Here is a 19,969-nt window from a genome sequence, read left to right on the forward strand (position 1 = left end):
ATGTGTGTCTGTGTATTTAAATGATTTCAAATTTTCTAATTGCTTTTGCTTTTTAATTGCTTTAAATGAAGGGACACATTTGGTTTCTGATCAACAATTAGTATAACTACTAGAAATTAACATTAGTTCAGAATGTTGTGAATCTGATAAATAACTGTGAAAGGCCTACTTTTAATTACTACTTTGACCTTCTTATTTTTAAGATTTGATGTGCTCTTCAATTTGGCAGTTTGAAAGATACTTGGTAAGGTAAATGAGGTAGAGTGATAGAAAACAAAAGCTCTCTAGGGTAGGAACATAGATCAGAGAAAATTTAATACAAAGCTATTTTTCAAATGAGGATAGATGCTCTTTTTATTTTTGGTCTGGTTTTAACAGTTTTCTGTGTTGGAAAACCAACCCCATCTATGTAATCCAGTGTATATGGATCAAATATAAAATGTTAAGAGTCTATTGTTATTAATGTGGACATGATTTGCAAAACTTTTTGACATGTTGATCTAAGTGAAAGCTGCTTAGTGTCAGAAGTGCCACCTGTTGCAGATTGAGTTTCCTTCATTCCTACAGGGCATCATTAGATATTAAGGACCTTCTTTTCTATCAAAAATAAAGGACTCCAGGGACTTCCCTGGTGGCGCAGTGGTTAAGAATCTGCTTGCCAATGCAGAGACACGGGTTCGAGCCCTGGTCCGGGAAGATCCCACATGCCGCGGAGCAACTAAGCCCGTGCACCACAACTACTGGGCCTGCGCTCTAGAGCCCGTGAGCACAACTACTGAGCCCGCGTGCCACAACTACTGAAGCCCGTGGGCCTAGAGCCTGTGCTCCACAGCAAGAGAAGCCACCGCAGTGAGAAGCCCGCACACTGCAACGAAGAGTAGGTCCTGCTCGCCGCAACTAGAGAAAAGCCCGCGTGCAGCAATGCAGACCCAACGCAGCCAAATATAAATAAAAATTTTAAAAAAGCATAAATAAATAAATAACTCACTCACTCACTCACTCCAGCCTTGAGTCAGAGTTTCCTAATATAGGAAAAGCTGTTTTACCTAGTACAACAGAGACTAGTGGGTAATCTGTTAATTAACAAAATTGGTTAAAGCAGGGGATCATTTTTTTAAAAAGATGTATATGTATCTTATTTTGTTTCAGTTAATTATATAAATGTGCATTCATTCGCCACGTTTTGAGGTAGGGCCAATTCCTTTTGGGTCCAGATCTACTAAAGTTCCATGTTGTCTTTCTTGCAATAAACTCCACTCACAGTGCTCTCTTTTCACACTGTATCTTATCAGTTACATAGTAGTTTATTAAATTACACAATTAGTAACAAACGCAATTAGCAAAAGTAGTTTTGGCAAAATACAAAAACTAGTCATGAATGTTCAGTGTGCTAGGGGCATCAGTCAGTAAGTTTTAGAGGGGAGTGGGAAGGGTCATTTATCCTAGTGAGTTAGTTTAAGTTAAGGTCAGTTTCTATTCTACACAGATATGTAGAATCAACATTTGGCAAAACTTAGTAGGACCTCAGTTTTATTGTGTTTTACCATCATAACCTCCAGCTGAGCAAAATGTGGTCCTGTTCTTCTGATAAGGTAGTCTCCAATGCTTTAGCTGTCTTAAAAAGAGAAGAAACAGATAACTTTGGATGCTGTATTATACACTAATATTCTGTCTTTTTCTAACAAAGTGCTTGGAAGAGGGGATTGGGAGAACTGTATGAAAATAGTGTATTTTCTCAAACACAATATTGCATAACATTGGAAAACTGATGCTTCATTCTCATAGTGAAATGTTTTGGTGTTTTCCCACCAGTGTTTCTCTAACTTCCTCTGGGAATAAAAATAACAAAGCTTTGATTATAATGTTTGTGCACATAGTTTCCTCCCTGAAGATATCCCGTGGTATCTCAGTCCTATAAAGTCTTTTCAGGAGTCCGTTTGAAGATATCTTAAAGTTAGTAACATAGTTTTGAATGACAGTGACAAAATATATCATATTTATCTCTATGGCAACATCTTTTTTTCTACTTTTCCTTTTTATTTTTACGTAGCTTCACCTTTGTTGCAGTTGGATTATATTAACTGACTTAATAGGAAAGAAAGAGTTTTGTTCAGATTCATCTAATTGTACCTGTATTTTTCCAGGATTGAATTTCCTATACAGGTTCTTTAATAAATAAGTAAAAGGGGGGGGGGGTAATATTAAGAATAACAATATCAGATAATATCAGGTAATATCAGATAACAAATGTGGTTTTTGGAATGCTGTCAAAAATAGAGTAAAGCTGTCTCTGATTACTTTAACCCTTATTGAGATTTCTCTTGAGTAAATACCATTAGTATTATTTCACAAATTTATAATATAACAAGTAATCAGGGTTGTGTTTAGCTACGAGGGACAGAAAATCCAAAATGATAGTGGCTTAGACAAATTAGAATTTTGCTTCTCTCTCATGTGAAGTTCTGGAGATCTTACAGTAGCTCCTTGATCATCAGGATCCCTAGCTCCTTTATCTTATTGGTCCATAAATCTCAGATTGCAGTTTCTATCTCATGGTCCAGGATGGCTCCTCCAGTTCTAGCAGTCACACCTGCATTCTAGCTAGCAGGGAAGAGAAAAGGGAAGGAGGAAGGTTGCCTTCCACCATCACCACCTTGACAAAGTTTCATGCACCGTTTCTCCTTATAGTCCATTGACCAGAACTTGAATGTATGGCTTCATTTGGTTGCAAAGGAATATAGTCCTTTTTCTGAATGGCTTTGTGCCCAACTAAATGCCATTGGAAACGGAAGGTCCTATTTCTATTCTAATGTTATAGAAGGGAAAGCAGATATTGAGCACAAATGACTGTTCCTGCCACAATTAGCATTCTTTCCCTAACAAAATAAAAGCTTGAATTTATGTTCTTTAAAAGAAACTATCGTCTGTAGTACAGTGCTGAATACGTGGCAGGTCACTATGCTCGGTAAATTTTTTTTAATGAATGGTAAGAAGTCAATAAATACTTGTTGACTGGCTCCTTTTCTCTGGAGATGTCACTGTTAGGATTAGTGAAATGCCATAAAAAGTGAAATGAACATAGTTGGAGAGAAAAAAATGATTGATAATTCATTGTTATGGCAAGAAACATTTAACTTGAGGAAGAGGAAGTAAATGTTAACTGAAACAACTACGCTGTCCCAGGCATGTGTGTATACAAATTATTTTTTAATATAAAATAAGCACAATTAGAGTTTGTAGTATACCAGCTTTGATTCCCTGCCGTTCTAACCTGTAGGCCTCTTGGTAAACAAGCACTTTAAATTATAGGTTTTCCTCCCATTTTGCAAACCTTTAATAATTAGAGGTAAGGCAGGTTAACTGTAATAGTTTTTATGCATTCAAGATGTGATTCTTCTTTTTCACAAATAATAATGTGATTTTTGGTTTTCTGCTGCAAAAGTAACTGCTTTGTTTGAAATTTAATGAAGAAAGTAGGAGGCATTATGTTTGGAAAATCGTAAGATCTTAGCAGGAAACTCAGCTGTAAGTCTGAGCCTGACCTTAACCCATGACCAATGGAATCTAAGTGTGTTTATTTTTACAGTAGCCGTAATTTGGGGCTTGTAAGTTTGTTGGTTTGTTTTCTCATTCAATTTTGGGGATCCTGAAGCAGTATTTTAATTATAGGAGTTTAGCTATTTATAATTTTCATGGCATGAAGATCCGCAAGTTTTGTTTTGTCTTGGCTATCATGTTATCTTACTCTCAGAAACGTGTGATCTTTGTGTCTAACAATGCACTTAAAAAAAAAAAAAACCTCTCATGCTGCAAGGCTGGAATTCTAAAAGAACAATTTCACTCATCTTTTCGCCTCTTTTTAAAAAAACATGTATGTTCTCATGGAGATGTTGCCTTGAATTAGACAAAGCACAAGCAGTTACTGCAAATGTTTTCTGTACAGTTCTGTTCATGTACATTAATTTCAATTTGTTTTTCACAGATTTTTTTCTTAGCTTTGTCGATACTTACATTTCATAATTACATTGACTTTGAATTAAGTTGCATTGAATTTTTATCACTCTCAGCTATGTCAAATCCTACTTTTTGATGAGTCCTTCCATATAGCAAGTTTGTTGAATGAATGAGAAACGAACAAGAAAAGAAAGCAAGAGGAGTTAGACTGTGTGTCAGCTTTATCTCAGTTTAATCATGCTCCTTTAAATAGAAACACTTATATATATATATACTTCTTTCTTTTTTTCCTTTTTGCTGTGACAATTCCCATGTTTTTGCTAGGAAAAAGGAGTTACTGAAAACAGTAGTTAATATCAAAGTCATTAAGTCATTCATAATCAGCTTTGGAATACCTACAGATGTGTTTATCTTTTCCAAAACACTCATACTACCCTGTTTTTGAAGCTAAACTCCTCTTGGCTCATTCTTACTGCAGTATTTGTGTGGTTGGAAACTAGAAACCTCAAATGCCCTGGGTCATTTATAGATGATCAAAGGTTGGCAATATCACATTTAGAATTATATAGTTATGCTAGACATGCACTTGTAATTTTTTTAACCCTTCCACTATGCTGTGTGCTTTTTAAGGGCAAGAACTATGTATCTTCTTCAGTATATACCTGTTGCTTACCAAAAGAAAAGTCTAACACTGGCTGCTTCAAAGGAAGAAGAGGAGGCTAAGCAGGCAAGGCTCTCAGCCTTGGCCTTGCTTCAGTCAGAATCTCTCTTTTATATATCAGTAATTTGGGATCAAAATTCTTTTTTTGGGGTGGAGGGAATGTTCCTCTTCTTTAAAAAAGAAGTTTGAAAATGACTCTATTAGATAGATAACTTTAGTATCTTGTGACATTATCTAGTCTAGCCTCCTCATTTTACAGGACTGGAAACGGACCAAGATCATACAGCTATTCAGCGGCAGAGCTAGAATTAAAATCCCTCCGTTCTGACTGCTTGACCAATACTCTTTATAGTATAGACTGCAGCATATATGTTATCAGAACCTAGGAATATTCTAAGAATACTATTGATACATAGTACCTGGTAATGATAGTCATTCAGTAATTCATAATGTTTATTGCGTTATGAATGAATGAATCGTAAAATGGTTTGTAGTTAATTACCCCCAAAGCCAGGTTCAAATAAAAACTGTCATTTTTTTATGATCGCGATGAAATGTTGGCATCCTAGGAACTCTGAATTTGGCTTGTTATAGGACTAAGCCAATTGTTATGAGTAACAACTTGTTCTTCGTTATTCTTAGGATCACCTGCTGCTACCAGCTACCACCCATAACAAGACTACAAGACCAAAGATGTCAATTGTATTACCAGCAATAAACATAAATGGTAAGTTGAAATTTTGGTTTATGAACGACATGCAATTGCTTTGTTTAACCTAGATTCTCTGGATTAAACTAAAAGACACTTAAAATGTTCAGTTGGTTAGGTATATGTCCATGCATTAATTCTGAAACATTTTCCCACTGTTTTCACAAAATATTATTTTTAAATTCCTGTGCTCTTTTAAAAAGTAAAGGATTTAATTTAAAGTTGCTTTTTAAATTACTATATTTTTAAAAGAAAAAAATCATTCTCTTTTATTTACAAAATTGGAAAAGTTAACATCTTTACTGATTTATACACTTGTTGTCTGGGGCCTTTCTGGTAATACATGATGTATAAGAAGTCCCTGCTATGTTCTGAGAGTGAATTTGTAAGTTAGGTTGTTGGAACTCAAAGCAGTTTCCTATATCAAATAAATGGTGATATGATTCCCAGACCAAACCTAAGAAGCCTATTTATATTTAATCCGTAATACTGATGAATTTGATATTGATAGTATTACTATTGCATTTTGTTCTCCCACTAGTTCTGGGTATTAGATAAAATACAAATAATACCATTAATACTTTGAGAGTATCCAAAGATGTTAAGGCATAGCGTACTTGCTTAGAGTCTAGGAGGAAAAATAAGATGAGCACAGAAATCACTGTATCCCTAAGAGAACGTCCCATAAGGAATGAAGAAAGTACTAAAGAAATTCAGTAAAGAAGAGATTACTTCCAGCTGGGTTCTTTATGGAAAAGAGAAATCTCTCACTCCCAATACCAGCTGTGTGTCGTAAATGAGCACAGTGTATATTGTTGGCTGATTACTTCCTCTGACACATCATATTAGGCTCTAATGAAACTAGGAGAATTGGCTATCCTTCTCAAGTCCATTTATCTGGTGTAATAGAACTACTGGTAAATTTTCTGTCTAGTAACGGGAACCTCATAGTTTAATGAGTAAGACGAAAATGAAAAGCCCTTTAACCTGCAGTTGAACCAATCCACATTCTGATTGATGATCATGATTAAGCCACCAAATACAGTTATAAAATAAAACACTGGGATTCTATATAAACTCCAATAAAATTTAGTCTTAGAGAAAAAGTATTAGATATTCATTGTACATATTAAGACCATAGAGGACTATAGAATTTCAGTTAGCTGTATATAGACAGCTTATTAGAAATGCTTGGGAGGCAACGTTATAGACACAAAATAAAACTTTTTTTTTTTTTGTTAAAGCATAAAAGAATTATGACATTTTCTTAGTCTTACAAAGACAACAAATTTTTTAAAGAAACAAACTATAACATTGAGACGAACTTATCTTCCTTCAGTAAAGGCATACCTCTGAAGCTTTCATGGAGCAATCATATTACAACTTCAAGTGGAACAGTATATTTCAAAGTGTACTATATTACACTCCAAAGAATATACTTAGGGAATATTATTAAATCTTATTCCATAGGTACCTAGGTTTCTCTGCTTGAACCGTAATAGATTTAACTTCTGGTCAGCTTATGCTCAGAAAGGCTATTGTCTAAGCTTCAACAAGGCAGAATTCACTTAATTTTGTTGTTCTGATCTCAGATTCTTATAAAATAAAACCAGGCATTCTCTTGCATAACACTGAGCTATCCGTTTGTATTAAGCCAAGAACAATAAGATGCTGTTTGATTCTGATTTTCTTGGCCAGGGGACTAATTTTTGAAAATGAGCCTTTTCATGGATTTGAAAAATACAATAATTAGAGGATCATTTCCTTTTTAATCTGGTTTGGGTTTCTTTGTAAATAAGTTTTGTTTTCCTTTTTAGGATATAGTATACTATTAGAAAATTTAAGATTCAAATTCAGGAAATACTGATTGAGTATATACCATGTGTTCAGTACTGTGCTGCATCCTCAGCCTCTTTTCTGAACCGTCTCTTCACCTTCTTGCTCTAACTGGGGCTACTTCTCAAATTAGAGCTTGATTTTTCTTCCCCACCTCATATACCTCTGAGCCTGCAGATGGGGTGGGTAGTATCTTTGCTCCCCACTACAACTTACAAATGACCTCTCCTTTTTTCTTCGGTCTCCCTAACATCTTTCAAGTTTATAACACTCCTCTTACCCTTCTTTGTTGCTGTCTTCTATCCCGCCTTCACTGATGACTCTCCACCACTGCTTTTGTCAGCTCTCTGTAAAACTTCAGCATCCACAGAGAGGACTCATCCAGCACTCTGGCCTCTTTAGATCCAGTCATCTTTTATTTCTGCACCACCTCAGCCTCCCATCCACACGGTCATACTCTATAGACCGTATCATCATCCATAATGGCACTCCATTTGAAATCTCCTCTTCAGGCATCCCCCTCTGACTCTTACTTACTCTCCTACTGTAATACCCACACTCCAGCTACTCTTTGACCTCACAGATCTCCAGTCCTCTGACCCTACCGCTTTTCCTGTGTCCATTACATCCATCATGGCCATACACCCCTCCTTACCCAGCCTACATTCCATGTCCCATACTATCACCACTCTCTTGCAAACCACCCTCCTGGCTCCTCTTTTCTTAGGTCCCACTTGCCTGTAAAAATCCCACCCTAGTTAAACCCAGCTATCCTCTTTATGCCTGCTCTCAAGCAGCTGAAAATTGCTACAAAATATCATCCAGTCAGGACAAGTAGATTCACTTCAAATTTATGACCGTGAATTCCAAAGGGGCATTCAATACTGCTTGTCAGGAATAAAGATGCAGACGTAGAGAATGGACTTGAGGACACGGGGATGGGGAAGGGTAAGCTGGGACGAAGTGAGAGAAGTAGCACGGACATATACACACTACCAAATGTAAAGTAGATAGCTAGTGGGAAGCAGCTGCATCGCACAGGGAGATCAGCTCGGTGCTTTGTGACCACCTAGAGGGGTGGGATAGGGAGGGTGGGAGGGAGATGCAAGAGGGAGGAGATATGGGGATGTATGTATATGTATAGCTGATTCACTTTGTTATAAAGCAGAAACTAACACACCATTGTAAAGCAATTATACTCCGATAAAGATGTTAAAAAAAAAAAACCTCTTGTCATTGCTAGTAAATTCACTTGCCTTCCGTCTGAAACAAGAATTTCTCACCTTCTCTTCTCACATCTCCAACATCCCCTCTCCCTACCCCCTCAGCTGATGAACTCACCCAAATGCTACATTGGGAAAATAGATGTAATTGTATAAGAGCTACTTTATCTTTCCGCTACCAGCTGCATCTACACCCACAAACTCTGCCTTCCTTCTTATTGCACTGGGAGAAAAGCATCTTCCATGGAGTTCGAAATCCCAACTTTGCTACTTATTGGATAAGTATAGTTGGGCAAGTTAATTAACTTTTCTGTACTTGGCTTCCTGTAAAAGGAGATATTACTAATACCTTCCTCTTAGATTTGTGTGCGAATTAAATGAGCAAAAATGCTTTAAATAGTGCCTAGCTGTTAGGTTAGTCACTGTTACCACCTTTGTCATTGTCATCATCATCACCCTTATCTAAGGTGACTCCTTCCTTTTGGATTGTGCATTCCGGTCCTTCTCACAGTTTCAAAGACTTTGCTCCCGCATTTTTAGTCTTTCTGTCCTGAATGATCAGTTTCTTCACTACTGGATCATCCCCATCAACGTACAAAATGTCTTAATATTCCTTTTGGTGTAGGGAGACTCTCTTAACTCCACGTTCTGTTTCTCTGCTACCCTTCATAGCAAAGCTCTTGAAAGAGTTACCTGCACTCGTTGCCTCCATTTGCTTATCTCCCATTCTCTCCTCTGCCCACTCTTACCTAGCTTTTGCCCCTACTGAAATGCTCTTGCAAAAGGGTCACCAATGACCAATATCTTGCCAAAGCCAAAGGTCATGTCTTCATTCTCATCTTACCTGACCTCTTAACAGTATTTGACATGGTTGACTATTCCCTCTTGTTTTCAGTCCTCCAATTTTTATTTTTAAAAACTTCAAATCTACAGAAAAGTTGAAAGATGAGTACAGTGAGTATATGGAGAACCTTTACCGAGATTTCACCAATTGTTGACATTTTTCCGCATTTGCTTCATTTTTATCTATCTGTTTACACTCACATGTGTTTTTTTCTGAACCATTTGAGAGTTGGTTGCAGACATTTTAACACTTCACCCGTAAATACTTGAATATGCATCTCCTAAAAAAAAGGATGTTCTCCTATGTAAGCACAATAAAATGACCACACCAAAGTTTAACACTGATACAATAGAGTTTAATATAGAATCCATATTCAAATTTCCACACTTGCCCCCAAATATTCTTTATAGCTTTTGGGGGGAGGGATTCAGAATCCAGTCCAAGGTCATACATGGCATCTACTTGTCACACCTCTTTAGTCTCCTTTCATCTAGAACAGTTCTTCTGCCTTTTTAGAATTGTTTTTCAGACATATACATTTTTTTAGAAACAATAAAAATCACCCAATTTTATGTGTACAGTTTAATGAGTTTTGACAAATGGAAACAGTTGTGAAACACCACTTCAATCATGATATCAACATTTTCACTACTTCGGAAAGTTTCTTTGTGCCCCTTCGCAGTCAGTCACCTCAAGTTCATTTTTGATATTCCCTTTTTTGAAACACTTTATTTTGTAGGCTTTTATGATACCACAGCTTGTCTAGTTTTCCTCCTGTATCTCCTTCTCGGTCAGCTTAGCCAGCTCCTCCTTCTCTGTGAGGACAGGAATGTTGCTTCTTATGTTTGCTCTTATGACCATAACCTCAGCACCTAGAGCAGTGTCTGGCACAGGAAACACTGCAGGATGTTCATCTCTGTTACTTTATGTAATGCTCAGCTGCCAGCTAAGTATTATCTTCATTTTACAGATTAAGATGTTAAAGCTCATGGAAGTAGTCATACCATTTATTCAACCATTACATAATGGAGAGCCAGGATCTAAGTACATTGTATAAAATATATTTTGACCATCATTATATTGTTGATGAAATCAATATTAAAGACGAATGTGCAAATATTAAAAATATTTGGACTCCAGAATTTCAGATAGACTTTTATACCACTTTGTCCCTGTGGTATAAAGGTTAAGTGCATTTATTGAGAGCAATATAATTCAATGTAATATAATGTTTTGGATTTGACAGGCACATGTTTGTTGAATGACAGAGTAAGTGAGGTAAATGTTATTTGGTCATTACTTTGTGGTCACTTGAAAGACTTTACTATTTTAACTCTGATTAAAAACAGTTGGCAAGCACAGTTTAGTCTAATCTTTTCAAATATAAAATAATTAAAATATGTACTAGGTTACCTTTCTACCACATTATTTTAAAAATTTGGAATTCACAGTAAAGAGTGAATTGAAATTATTAACCTCCTTTCAATAATTGTTCTACAAAGGAAAACACATGTGAAAAACTGAACTATAAAACTGTCCAAGATTCAGAGATAGATTCCTTTGACTTATTAGGCGATGAATTTGACAAGCTGTAAGATAATTATATCATTTATAATCTGAAGAGTATAAGTTATATGGGCTCAAAAACATTTGGGCACCTGTTTATTTGAGCAAAGTCATTGTGAGGACATCACTAGTATCAAAGTTTTTCATCCTGAGTAATATGAGGACTTGAGGAAGTTGAATAAAATATATTTTCTGCCATTTCTGAATTCAAAAGTTACATGTAACTTGGAAAGAAAACATGAGTTGTGGGTTTGATCCCTCTCTCTGACTTAAGTGGAGCCTGCAGAATTTTGGAGAGGGTGTAGAGGACATAAAGTCAGATTTTATTGAGCAACTGGATTTTGTAGTATCCTGGATAGAGATATTTGGGAAGAGGAATTTGATTTTCCAATTTTAGCAAAGTAAATTAGATTGCCAGGTCAATGGCTGGCCTTAAACTATAATGTATAATGATTCTACTTTGTGGCTTTGAGCTGTGGAAAAAAGTCTATATAAAGAAATAGCTAAAGAGAGTAGGATATGGGTGTGAAATTAATGCCATTTAGAAAATACTAGTCATATCATTCTGTGTTCTCCATGCCATATTTAATTTTTGTAGTTTATTACTCTTCATTTTGAATTCTCTTTATTATTTAATTTCCCTTGTCTCATAAGAGAGTTGAAAACAGGTTACTGAAGCTGTAAGAAAGAAAGTGTTTCTTTGGGGAAGTCTTCACACCGAAGATTATTGAAGTAAAATGAAATTCTAGGTATACTTTGAAAAAGCTTTTAAAAAAATGATTGCAGATGGATGGCAGAGCAGTTGGTGATGAATTAAAAGCTATTGCTATTTTTTTGAAAAGGATTCTGGAAGGTCTTCTTGTACCATAAGTCAACATTTCCTGCTTTTAAATTATTTCCACTCATAGTAAAATTGCTCATTTCCTTTCTTTCACTCTTTTTTCTTTTTTAAATAATAATTAATTAATTAATTAATTAATTAATTTACGGTTACGTTGGGTCTTTGTTGCTGCGCGCGGGCTATCTCTAGTTGCAGCGAGCGGGGGCTACTCTTCATTGCGGTGCGTGGGCTCCTCATTGTGGTGGCTTCTCTTGTTGCGGAGCATGGGCTCTAGGCACACGGGCTTCAGTAGGTATGGCACGCGGGCTCAGTAGTTGTGGCTCATGGGCTCTAGAGCACAGGCTCAGTAGTGGAGCACGGGCTTAGTTGCTCCGTGGCATGTGGGATCTTCACGGACCAGGGCTCAAACCCGTGTCCCTTGCATTGGCAGGTGGATTCTTAACCACTGCGCCACCAGGGGTGTCCCCACCTTTCTTTCACTCTTGATAAGTAATTCAACAAAATAGAACATAGAACAAAGAAGAATTTTTTTAATGGTAGCTACTTGGTAGACATCTTTTATCAGGGAATGAACACAGCCATTAGCAGATATGTTTCACAGTTTGACCAATGCTTTTGTTGATTTGCTTTTACTGTTCTCTTTCCCTCTGTATGCCATGTAGCTAAGTTAATGTTGTAGGTGAGTAATAAAAATAAAACTGCAACTCTACTTCTACCCTATCATTATTAAGGGTCCGAGCGGGTGAAGAAATGCCTACAAGGCTAAACTGTAATTATATTTAATCTCAAAATAATTTCCATGTAAAGAAAATCTAGGAGACGTCACTAACAATGAAACATCTTTTTAGTTGGAGAGGGTATAACAGAAGGGCAGGAAGCAAACCAACCAAATAAATGGATTGGTTTTAATAATGAGAATGTTGATACAACTGCTTTTGATAATCACTTTCATAGAAGTGCTATCCCAAAGAAAGTATATTTGGAAACTGTCCTATTTTAGACTTGTTCTGCCCAAGCAGGCTGGTTGCCCAAGAGAGTTGTGCCTGAACGTTGTACCTTTTCTTCTTATATATTCATTTCTCCTTAAAGGCCTACAGGCTATTTATTTTTTTAGATATATTTACAATTTTGCATTTTCACTGCAGTTCATTCCATTTCAGTGTTATGTAATTGTATCTAATTGAGTAAATGGAGTCATCTCTTGAAACCGTGTTTCAATTTTTTTAAAATGCATTATCAAATTGTTCTCTCACTTTTGACTCAGTATTAAAACCACTAGTAAAATTCCCATACTGAGAATTTCTACTAAGGCAAGGAGAAAAATCACACTATTCACCTGAACAAAAAGAAGTTTTTTCTCTCAAAATATATACAGAGATCTGTTAATTATGTATTATACAGTAATAACTGACAAGTAAAATGATGAGCAGTAAATAGCATTTACTATACTATGATAAGCAATACCTTTGTAAAGACCTAACTTTACCTTTTGAGCCACAGATTGAGTTGGCAGTTTTCTAGTGAGAAGAGAGTCACTTAAGGGAGACAGAGTATGACTCCAATTGTCTTTAGAATTTGGGTAAAATTTGGTTCAATTCCTTAGGTCCCTTTTTAGCTTATAGCATCCACTGATGCTAAGTTAGCAAGTGGATCTAGACCAACAGTGATGACTTAGATCAGTTCTAAACCATAAACAATACGCTGATTGATTTTTTAAAAGAGAGATCAATTAGGTACTGGGTAGTTATAAATCTCAATGCCTATGGTATAGGATCAACAATTAGAGGAATATGATAGATGGTAAAATCTTGGTGACTAACATAATTTGGTACCTTTTTTCTAGCAGATTTTGTGTCTATAAATTTCTAGCAGACTTTATGTCTCATTGGATATAAACTGTGTCACAGTCTTATGCCTAGCTTCAAGGGAGGCTCAGAAATGTAATGTTTTAACTAGGCACACTGTGATCTGAAAAAAATGTGGACTTCTCTTAGTACGGAAATAATGGATATTGTGGACAAACTAGCCCCTGCTGCTTGCTGCAGCGCTCCATCATGCGCTGTGTTGGGATTGAGCAAGGTGTCTAGGAGGATACAGTAAAGAGAGGATTCATGTTGAGGAGAGATGAGGAATAAGTGTTTATTTATTACATGGGATACAGTTATATGATTTAGGTCATTAATGAGTTAAGGAAGTGACTTTAATAAGCTATCGAAATTTAAGAAAACACTATAAAAGCTCTATTAAGAGACTGTTGATCTGGCTGAGGTCTGTAAATAGAAAAAAAAAAATAAGAGGGAAGCTGAGCCAGGGAGAAGGGGAGGGTAAATTGAAGCTTCAGAGAAGATGAGCTAGGAGACATTGCAGCAATCTTGGGGTGAGGTCATTAAAGGCCTGGAATGGAAAGAAAAGAAAATGTCCAAAGAAATTTAAAGGAAAAATCTACAGTGCTTGGCAACTGAAGGAGAGAGAAGTAAAAGCTGATTCCATGATCTTGAAATAGCGGTCCTATTGCTGTTTCTTGCCACCCTCATTTCCTCTGGTTGGCTTTGTTTCTCTTTTACTTTTTGAAGTCATCAGGGTATCTGTTTTTAACTCCTTCCAAACCATTAGGTATTCCTACTTGGTATAGCCTCTTCTGAACCCTCTTCTACAAAGTAAATCTGAAAATAGATTTTTAAAATAGAAGAAAACCAGGATTAATGGTATATCTGCCTTTATGTACTTGGAATACTTATCACTTTGTGAAGAATGATTATTATTTTGATGATTTATTGGCAGTTGTACAGGTAATTTTTTTCCATGAGTAGTTTGTCTTTTTTGTATGTAATTTACTAATCAACCATTTAATCTATTGGAGCTTTCACAAGACTTCAGAGGTTTAAATTAGACCAGTTTGCACTGCATCTTCTAGGATATTAGGACTTCCTTGACCCAAAGGAGCCTATTGCCAAGCCCACTGTACCTAACTGACCTTCAGAGTCCCATTAGCTTCAGTGAGATCACTTTCACTCTTTCTCCCTTGTGGCAAAAATCTGTTTCTACTCAAACAGATGGTTTAGCTTTCAACTAATAAAAACTACAGATCAGCATCTATTTAGCCAACAAAATTGGTTTGAACCTCCTACTGACTGTCCAAAATCTGAAATATTTCTTATGTACACATATTGAACTCAGAATGGATTTATCTTTGTACTGGAAAATTAAGAACCTTGTAAGTGTGTCAGAAGATTGAGCCATTTCACATAATCTCAAGTTTCTGTTTTTCAGAAGACCTGCTTAACAAGCATAGGTTCAACTCCTCTGTGTATTCTCTTTTGCAATGATACCAATTGGAAACACTGGGTATCATAACTTTCTATGGAGTGTTGCACCATTCTTTTAGCATTTGCATGGTAAATTCTTTGATATTTAAGACACAAGCTGAGGACAGGGTGAAAGACCAGCATCATCTCAGGGATATACATGTCAAAGACATTGTAATTTTTGTTCACACTGGGAAATACTCCTCCTTTTGGGCTTTTGCAAATAAAGGTTAGAGAGTCTGAAGAAATCTGTATTTCATTTTTCTGAATCCAGACGTTGAAATTGAAAATACGGATACAGATATTAGAGTTAATTAGAGAGAACTTTTGCTTGGGGATCTTGAGTATGTCAGGCAAGAGTTGCCTTTGAACTCAACCAAATATCCATAGAGATATTTTCCTCCAGATTTATTACAGATTTTATAGAAACAAATGCATGCCTTAAACATAAGATTTAGATTAAATAATGAGACAGATGAACTATAAAATAGTTCGTTGCTAGGAGCAGAGTTGCTAGGAAGGCCATATAGATAGACTCTTTGAGGATATCTAAAGCCCATCTCTTTGTTCTCATTCTACTTACTATGTAGGACAGAACCTTGTGGGAAATGTGATCTACTTGGCATCACTACAGTATAGATTAGCACAAAGAAAGACACATTAATATTCATGTATTCAAACCATAAAATATCAGGGTTTAAAAGGCTTTAGTACAAAGTCATACATGCTAACTCCCTTCCAGTGTTTGGATTCCCTTTTGCAGCGCTTTGCTCAGTGGCCAACAAGTTTAGAAGCAGTCACCTCCTGGGATGAAGCCTACCTGCTTTAAATAGCCCTGGCAGTTTGCGAATTGTTTCTTTTCTGTCTCTTCCTTACTCTACCCATAAATCAACAGGATTAAATATAAAATATTTCTTCTACATGACAGACCTTTAACTATGTATACACTGTGTACCCTCTGAGTCTTCACATACCAAGGACTTGCAGTTTTCAGAAGCTATTCTTCTTGTGACCTGGGTTCAAGGTGCGTCAATTCTGGTCATTCTCCTCTGAATGGGCTCTGCTTTTCCCACCTCTTTTTTAAAGAGACTGTGAATGCTGAGCATAATGGAGTATCTCCAAATTCTATACAGACGGTCCCCCATTTACAAATGTGCGACGTCACGATTTTTTGACTTCAAGATGGTACAAAAGTGATATGCATTCAGTAGAAACCATACTTCAGATTTTGAATTTTGATTTTTCCCCCAGGCTAGTGATATTGGTGATGTACTACTCTTGTGATGCTGGGCAGCAGCAGCTCCCAGCCAACCACGTGATCATGAGGGTAAACAACTGACACACTTACAGCCATTCTGTACCCATACAGCCATTCTGTTTTTCACTTTCAGTACAGTAGTCAATAAATTACATGAGATATTCAATACTTTATTATAAAATAGGCTTTGTGTCAGATGATTTTGCCCAACTGTAGGCTAATGTAAGTGTTGTAAGCACATTTAAGGTAAGCTAGGCTAAACTATGATGTTTAGTAGATTAAGTGTATTAAATGCATTTTTGACTTATATTTTCAATTTACAATGGGTTTATTGGAATGCAGCTCCATTGTAAGTTGAGGAAGATCTGTATAGTGTATTTCTATTCATGAAACCACAGTGTTTTTTTCCAGTTACATCAGACATTGTGCTTTCTGTCAAATATAGTTCATTACTCTTTTTCACATATATTACTACCAAGTCATGTCTCCATTTTGCTTGCTGATTTTGATTTGTGGGCTAAAGTTTAGGACTGTGTTTTTATCCTGACTTAACATCTTTTGGATAGAGTTTTTTCTTAAATCCCCTACTCAGCAGACATTTAGGAAATGCTCTCCTAAAACCATAGAATAAGTTTGGGGCCTCTCCCCCACCTTATCTGCCCAGAATACTCTGAACTCCCTTATTTTTGTCACATTCATATCATTTGTAATCAGTTGTTCATTGTCTAACTTCCATGCTAAATTGTAGTCTCCCTTAAGGTTAGGGACCTTGTTTGTTTTAATATTTTTTGTTATTCCTAATGCCTTACAAAAATAAGTGCCTACCACAGGCGTTTTTCACAGAACTAGAACAAAAAATTTAACAATTTGTATGGAGACACAAAAGACCCCGAATAGCCAAAGCAATCTTGAGAACGAAAAATGGAGCTGGAGGAATCAGGCTCCCTGACTTCAGACTATATTACAAAGCTACAGTAATCAAGACAGTTTGGTACTGGCACAAAAAACAGAAATATAGATCAATGGAACAGGATAGAAAGCCCAGAGATAAACCCACGCACATATGGTCACCTTATCTTTGATAAAGGAGGCAAGCATATACAGTGGAGAAAAGACAGTCTCTTCAATAAGTGGTGCTGGGAAAATTGGACAGGTACATGTAAAAGTATGAAATTAGAACACTCCCTGACACCATACACAAAAATAAACTCAAAATGGATTAAAGACCTAAGTGTAAAGCCAGACACTATCAAACTCTTAGAGGAAAACATAGGCAGAACACTCTATGACATAAATCGCAGCAAGATCCTTTTTGACCCAGCTCCTAGAGAAATGGAAATAAAAACCAAAATAAACAAATGGGACCTAATGAAACTTAAAAGCTTTTGCACAGCAAAGGAAACCATAAACAAGACCAAAAGACAACCCTCAGAATGGGAGAAAATATTTGCAAATGAAGCAACTGACAAAGGATTAATCTCCAAGATTTACAAGCAGCTCATGCAGCTCAATAACAAAAAAACAAACAACCCAATCCAAAAATGGGCAGAAGAACTAAATAGACATTTCTCCAAAGAAGATATACAGATGGCCAACAGACACATGAAAGAATGCTCAACATCCTTAATCATTAGAGAAATGCAAATCAAAACTACAATGAGATATCATCTCACACCGGTCAGAATGGCCATCATCAAAAAATGTACAAACAATAAATGCTGGAGAGGGTGTGGAGGAAAGGGAACCCTCTTGCACTGTTGGTGGGAATGTAAATTGATACAGCCACTATGGAGAACAGTATGGAGGTTCCTTAAAAAACTACAAATAGAACTACCATACGACCCAGCAATCCCACTACTGGGCATATACCCTGAGAAAACCGTAATTCAAAAAGAGTCATGTACCACAATGTTCATTGCAGCAATATTTACAATAGCCAGGACATGGAAGCAACCAAAGTGTCCATCATCGGATGAATGGATAAAGAAGATGTAGCACATATATACAATGGAATATTACTCAGCCATAAAAAGAAATGAAATGGAGGTATTTGTAATGAGGTGGATGGAGTTAGAGTCTGTCATACAGAGTGAAGTAAGTCAGAAAGAGAAAAACAAATACAGTATGCTAACACATATATATGGAATCTAAGGGAAAAAAAAAAAAAGGTCATGAAGAACCTAGTGGCAAGATGGGAATAAAGACACAGACCTACTAAAGAATGGACTTGAGGATATGGGGAGGGGGAGGGGTGAGATGTGACAGGGTGAGAGAGTGTCATGGACATAATCACTACCCTACCAATGTAAAATAGATAGCTAGTGGGAAGCAGCCGCATAGCACAGGGAGATCAGCTCGGTGCTTTGTGACCACCTAGAGGGGTGGGATAGGGAGGGTGGGAGGGAGGGAGACGCAAGAGGAAGAGATATTGGAACATATGTATATGTATAACTGATTCACGGTGTTTTAAAGCAGAAACTAACACACCCTTGTAAAAGCAATTATACTTCAATAAAGATGTTAAAAAAAAAATAAGTGCCTAACCATAGTTGGTGCGCAAAATTTTTTTTGTCGAATTGAATTAAATATATAAAGCATCTATACAAGCCAGGCACTTGTATAGAGTATCCGAGGAAAAAAAAAATTAATTAAATAAATACACACACACAGAGTGATACTTGCTGAGTCTTGAAGGATAAGTAGGATTGGCCAAGTGGATGAGATATTCAAGGCAGAGGGAACAGTATAATAGGGATATCAGAAAAAGAAACATACTTAGCCAACTTGGGGGATTGAAGTAGGATTAAAGAACACAGGAACTGAGGTGTAGAAGGAGCTAGAGAGGACGGCAGAAGCCAGTTGGTGAAGGCCTTGCATGACATGGTATGGAGTTACGAATATCCTAACAATAATAGGGAGCTACTAAAATTTTTTGAGCAGCGGAGAGGCACAAACAGACTCATGTTTCAAATATTTCCCTTACAGCCGTGGAAAGGATGAATTAGAGGGGCTGATGCTTTCACAGGGACAACGGTTAGGATGTTATAATCATCTAGGTAAGAAGTAAATAAGTGATGAATACTTCATATGAAAAAAGGATGCCAGATAGATAGATAGATAGATAGGTAGAACCTGCAAACCTAGCAGTCTGAAAAAACAAACGTTGATCATCTCACACAGTTTCTGAAGGTCAGGAATCTGGGAGCAGGGTGGTTCTGGCTCCAGGTCTCTCCTGAGGTTGTAGTCAAGCTACTGGTGGAGATGAAGACTTGCCTGGGGCTGAAGGATCTGCTTCCGAGCTCACGCACTGTTGGTAGGAGGCTGCAGCTTCTCACTATGTGGGCCTCTCCCTGGGACTTCCCTCCAAGTAAGTTATGCATGAGAGTGAGAAAGTGAGCAAGTGAGAGAGCTCCCAAGAGAGCAGTCAGTCTTTTAAACTTAATCATGGAAGTGACATGCCATCAGTTCTGCTGCATGCTGCTGGTTACATACACTGACCCTGGTTCATTGTAGCAGGGAACTACAAAAGGGTGTGAATACCAGGAAGTGGGGATCATTGAGGAACATATTGAAGCTGCTTACCACACTGGCGTATGACAGTGTATGAAGAGTAAGTCTAGAACTCAGGAGTATTTTGATGGTTTACGGAGATAAGAGGACAAAATATTTCATATAGAAACTATCCTATTTAGTCATTCCTCCCAGCTTCCTACTACCTAGAGCAAGTAAAGGAAGCATTTGCTTGCCTGAAATGTAAGATAGGACCCCATTG

At 36.9% G+C, this 19,969-nt stretch overlaps 1 protein-coding gene across 2 annotated transcripts in view; it reads left to right on the plus strand.

The window, feature by feature from the left end:
• Positions 1 to 19,969, plus strand: part of ATF6 (activating transcription factor 6) — a 224,106-nt gene that overhangs the window by 163,625 nt on the left and 40,512 nt on the right. For both annotated transcript variants that reach the window (XM_036844324.1, XM_036844316.1), the window contains one exon: positions 5,258 to 5,342. In XM_036844324.1, the coding sequence (XP_036700219.1) occupies positions 5,258 to 5,342 (85 nt within the window). The remainder of the gene's footprint in view (positions 1 to 5,257; positions 5,343 to 19,969) is intronic.

Source organism: Balaenoptera musculus, chromosome 1 (assembly GCF_009873245.2).
Source record: "Balaenoptera musculus isolate JJ_BM4_2016_0621 chromosome 1, mBalMus1.pri.v3, whole genome shotgun sequence".
NCBI classification, from domain to species: Eukaryota; Metazoa; Chordata; class Mammalia; order Artiodactyla; family Balaenopteridae; genus Balaenoptera; species Balaenoptera musculus.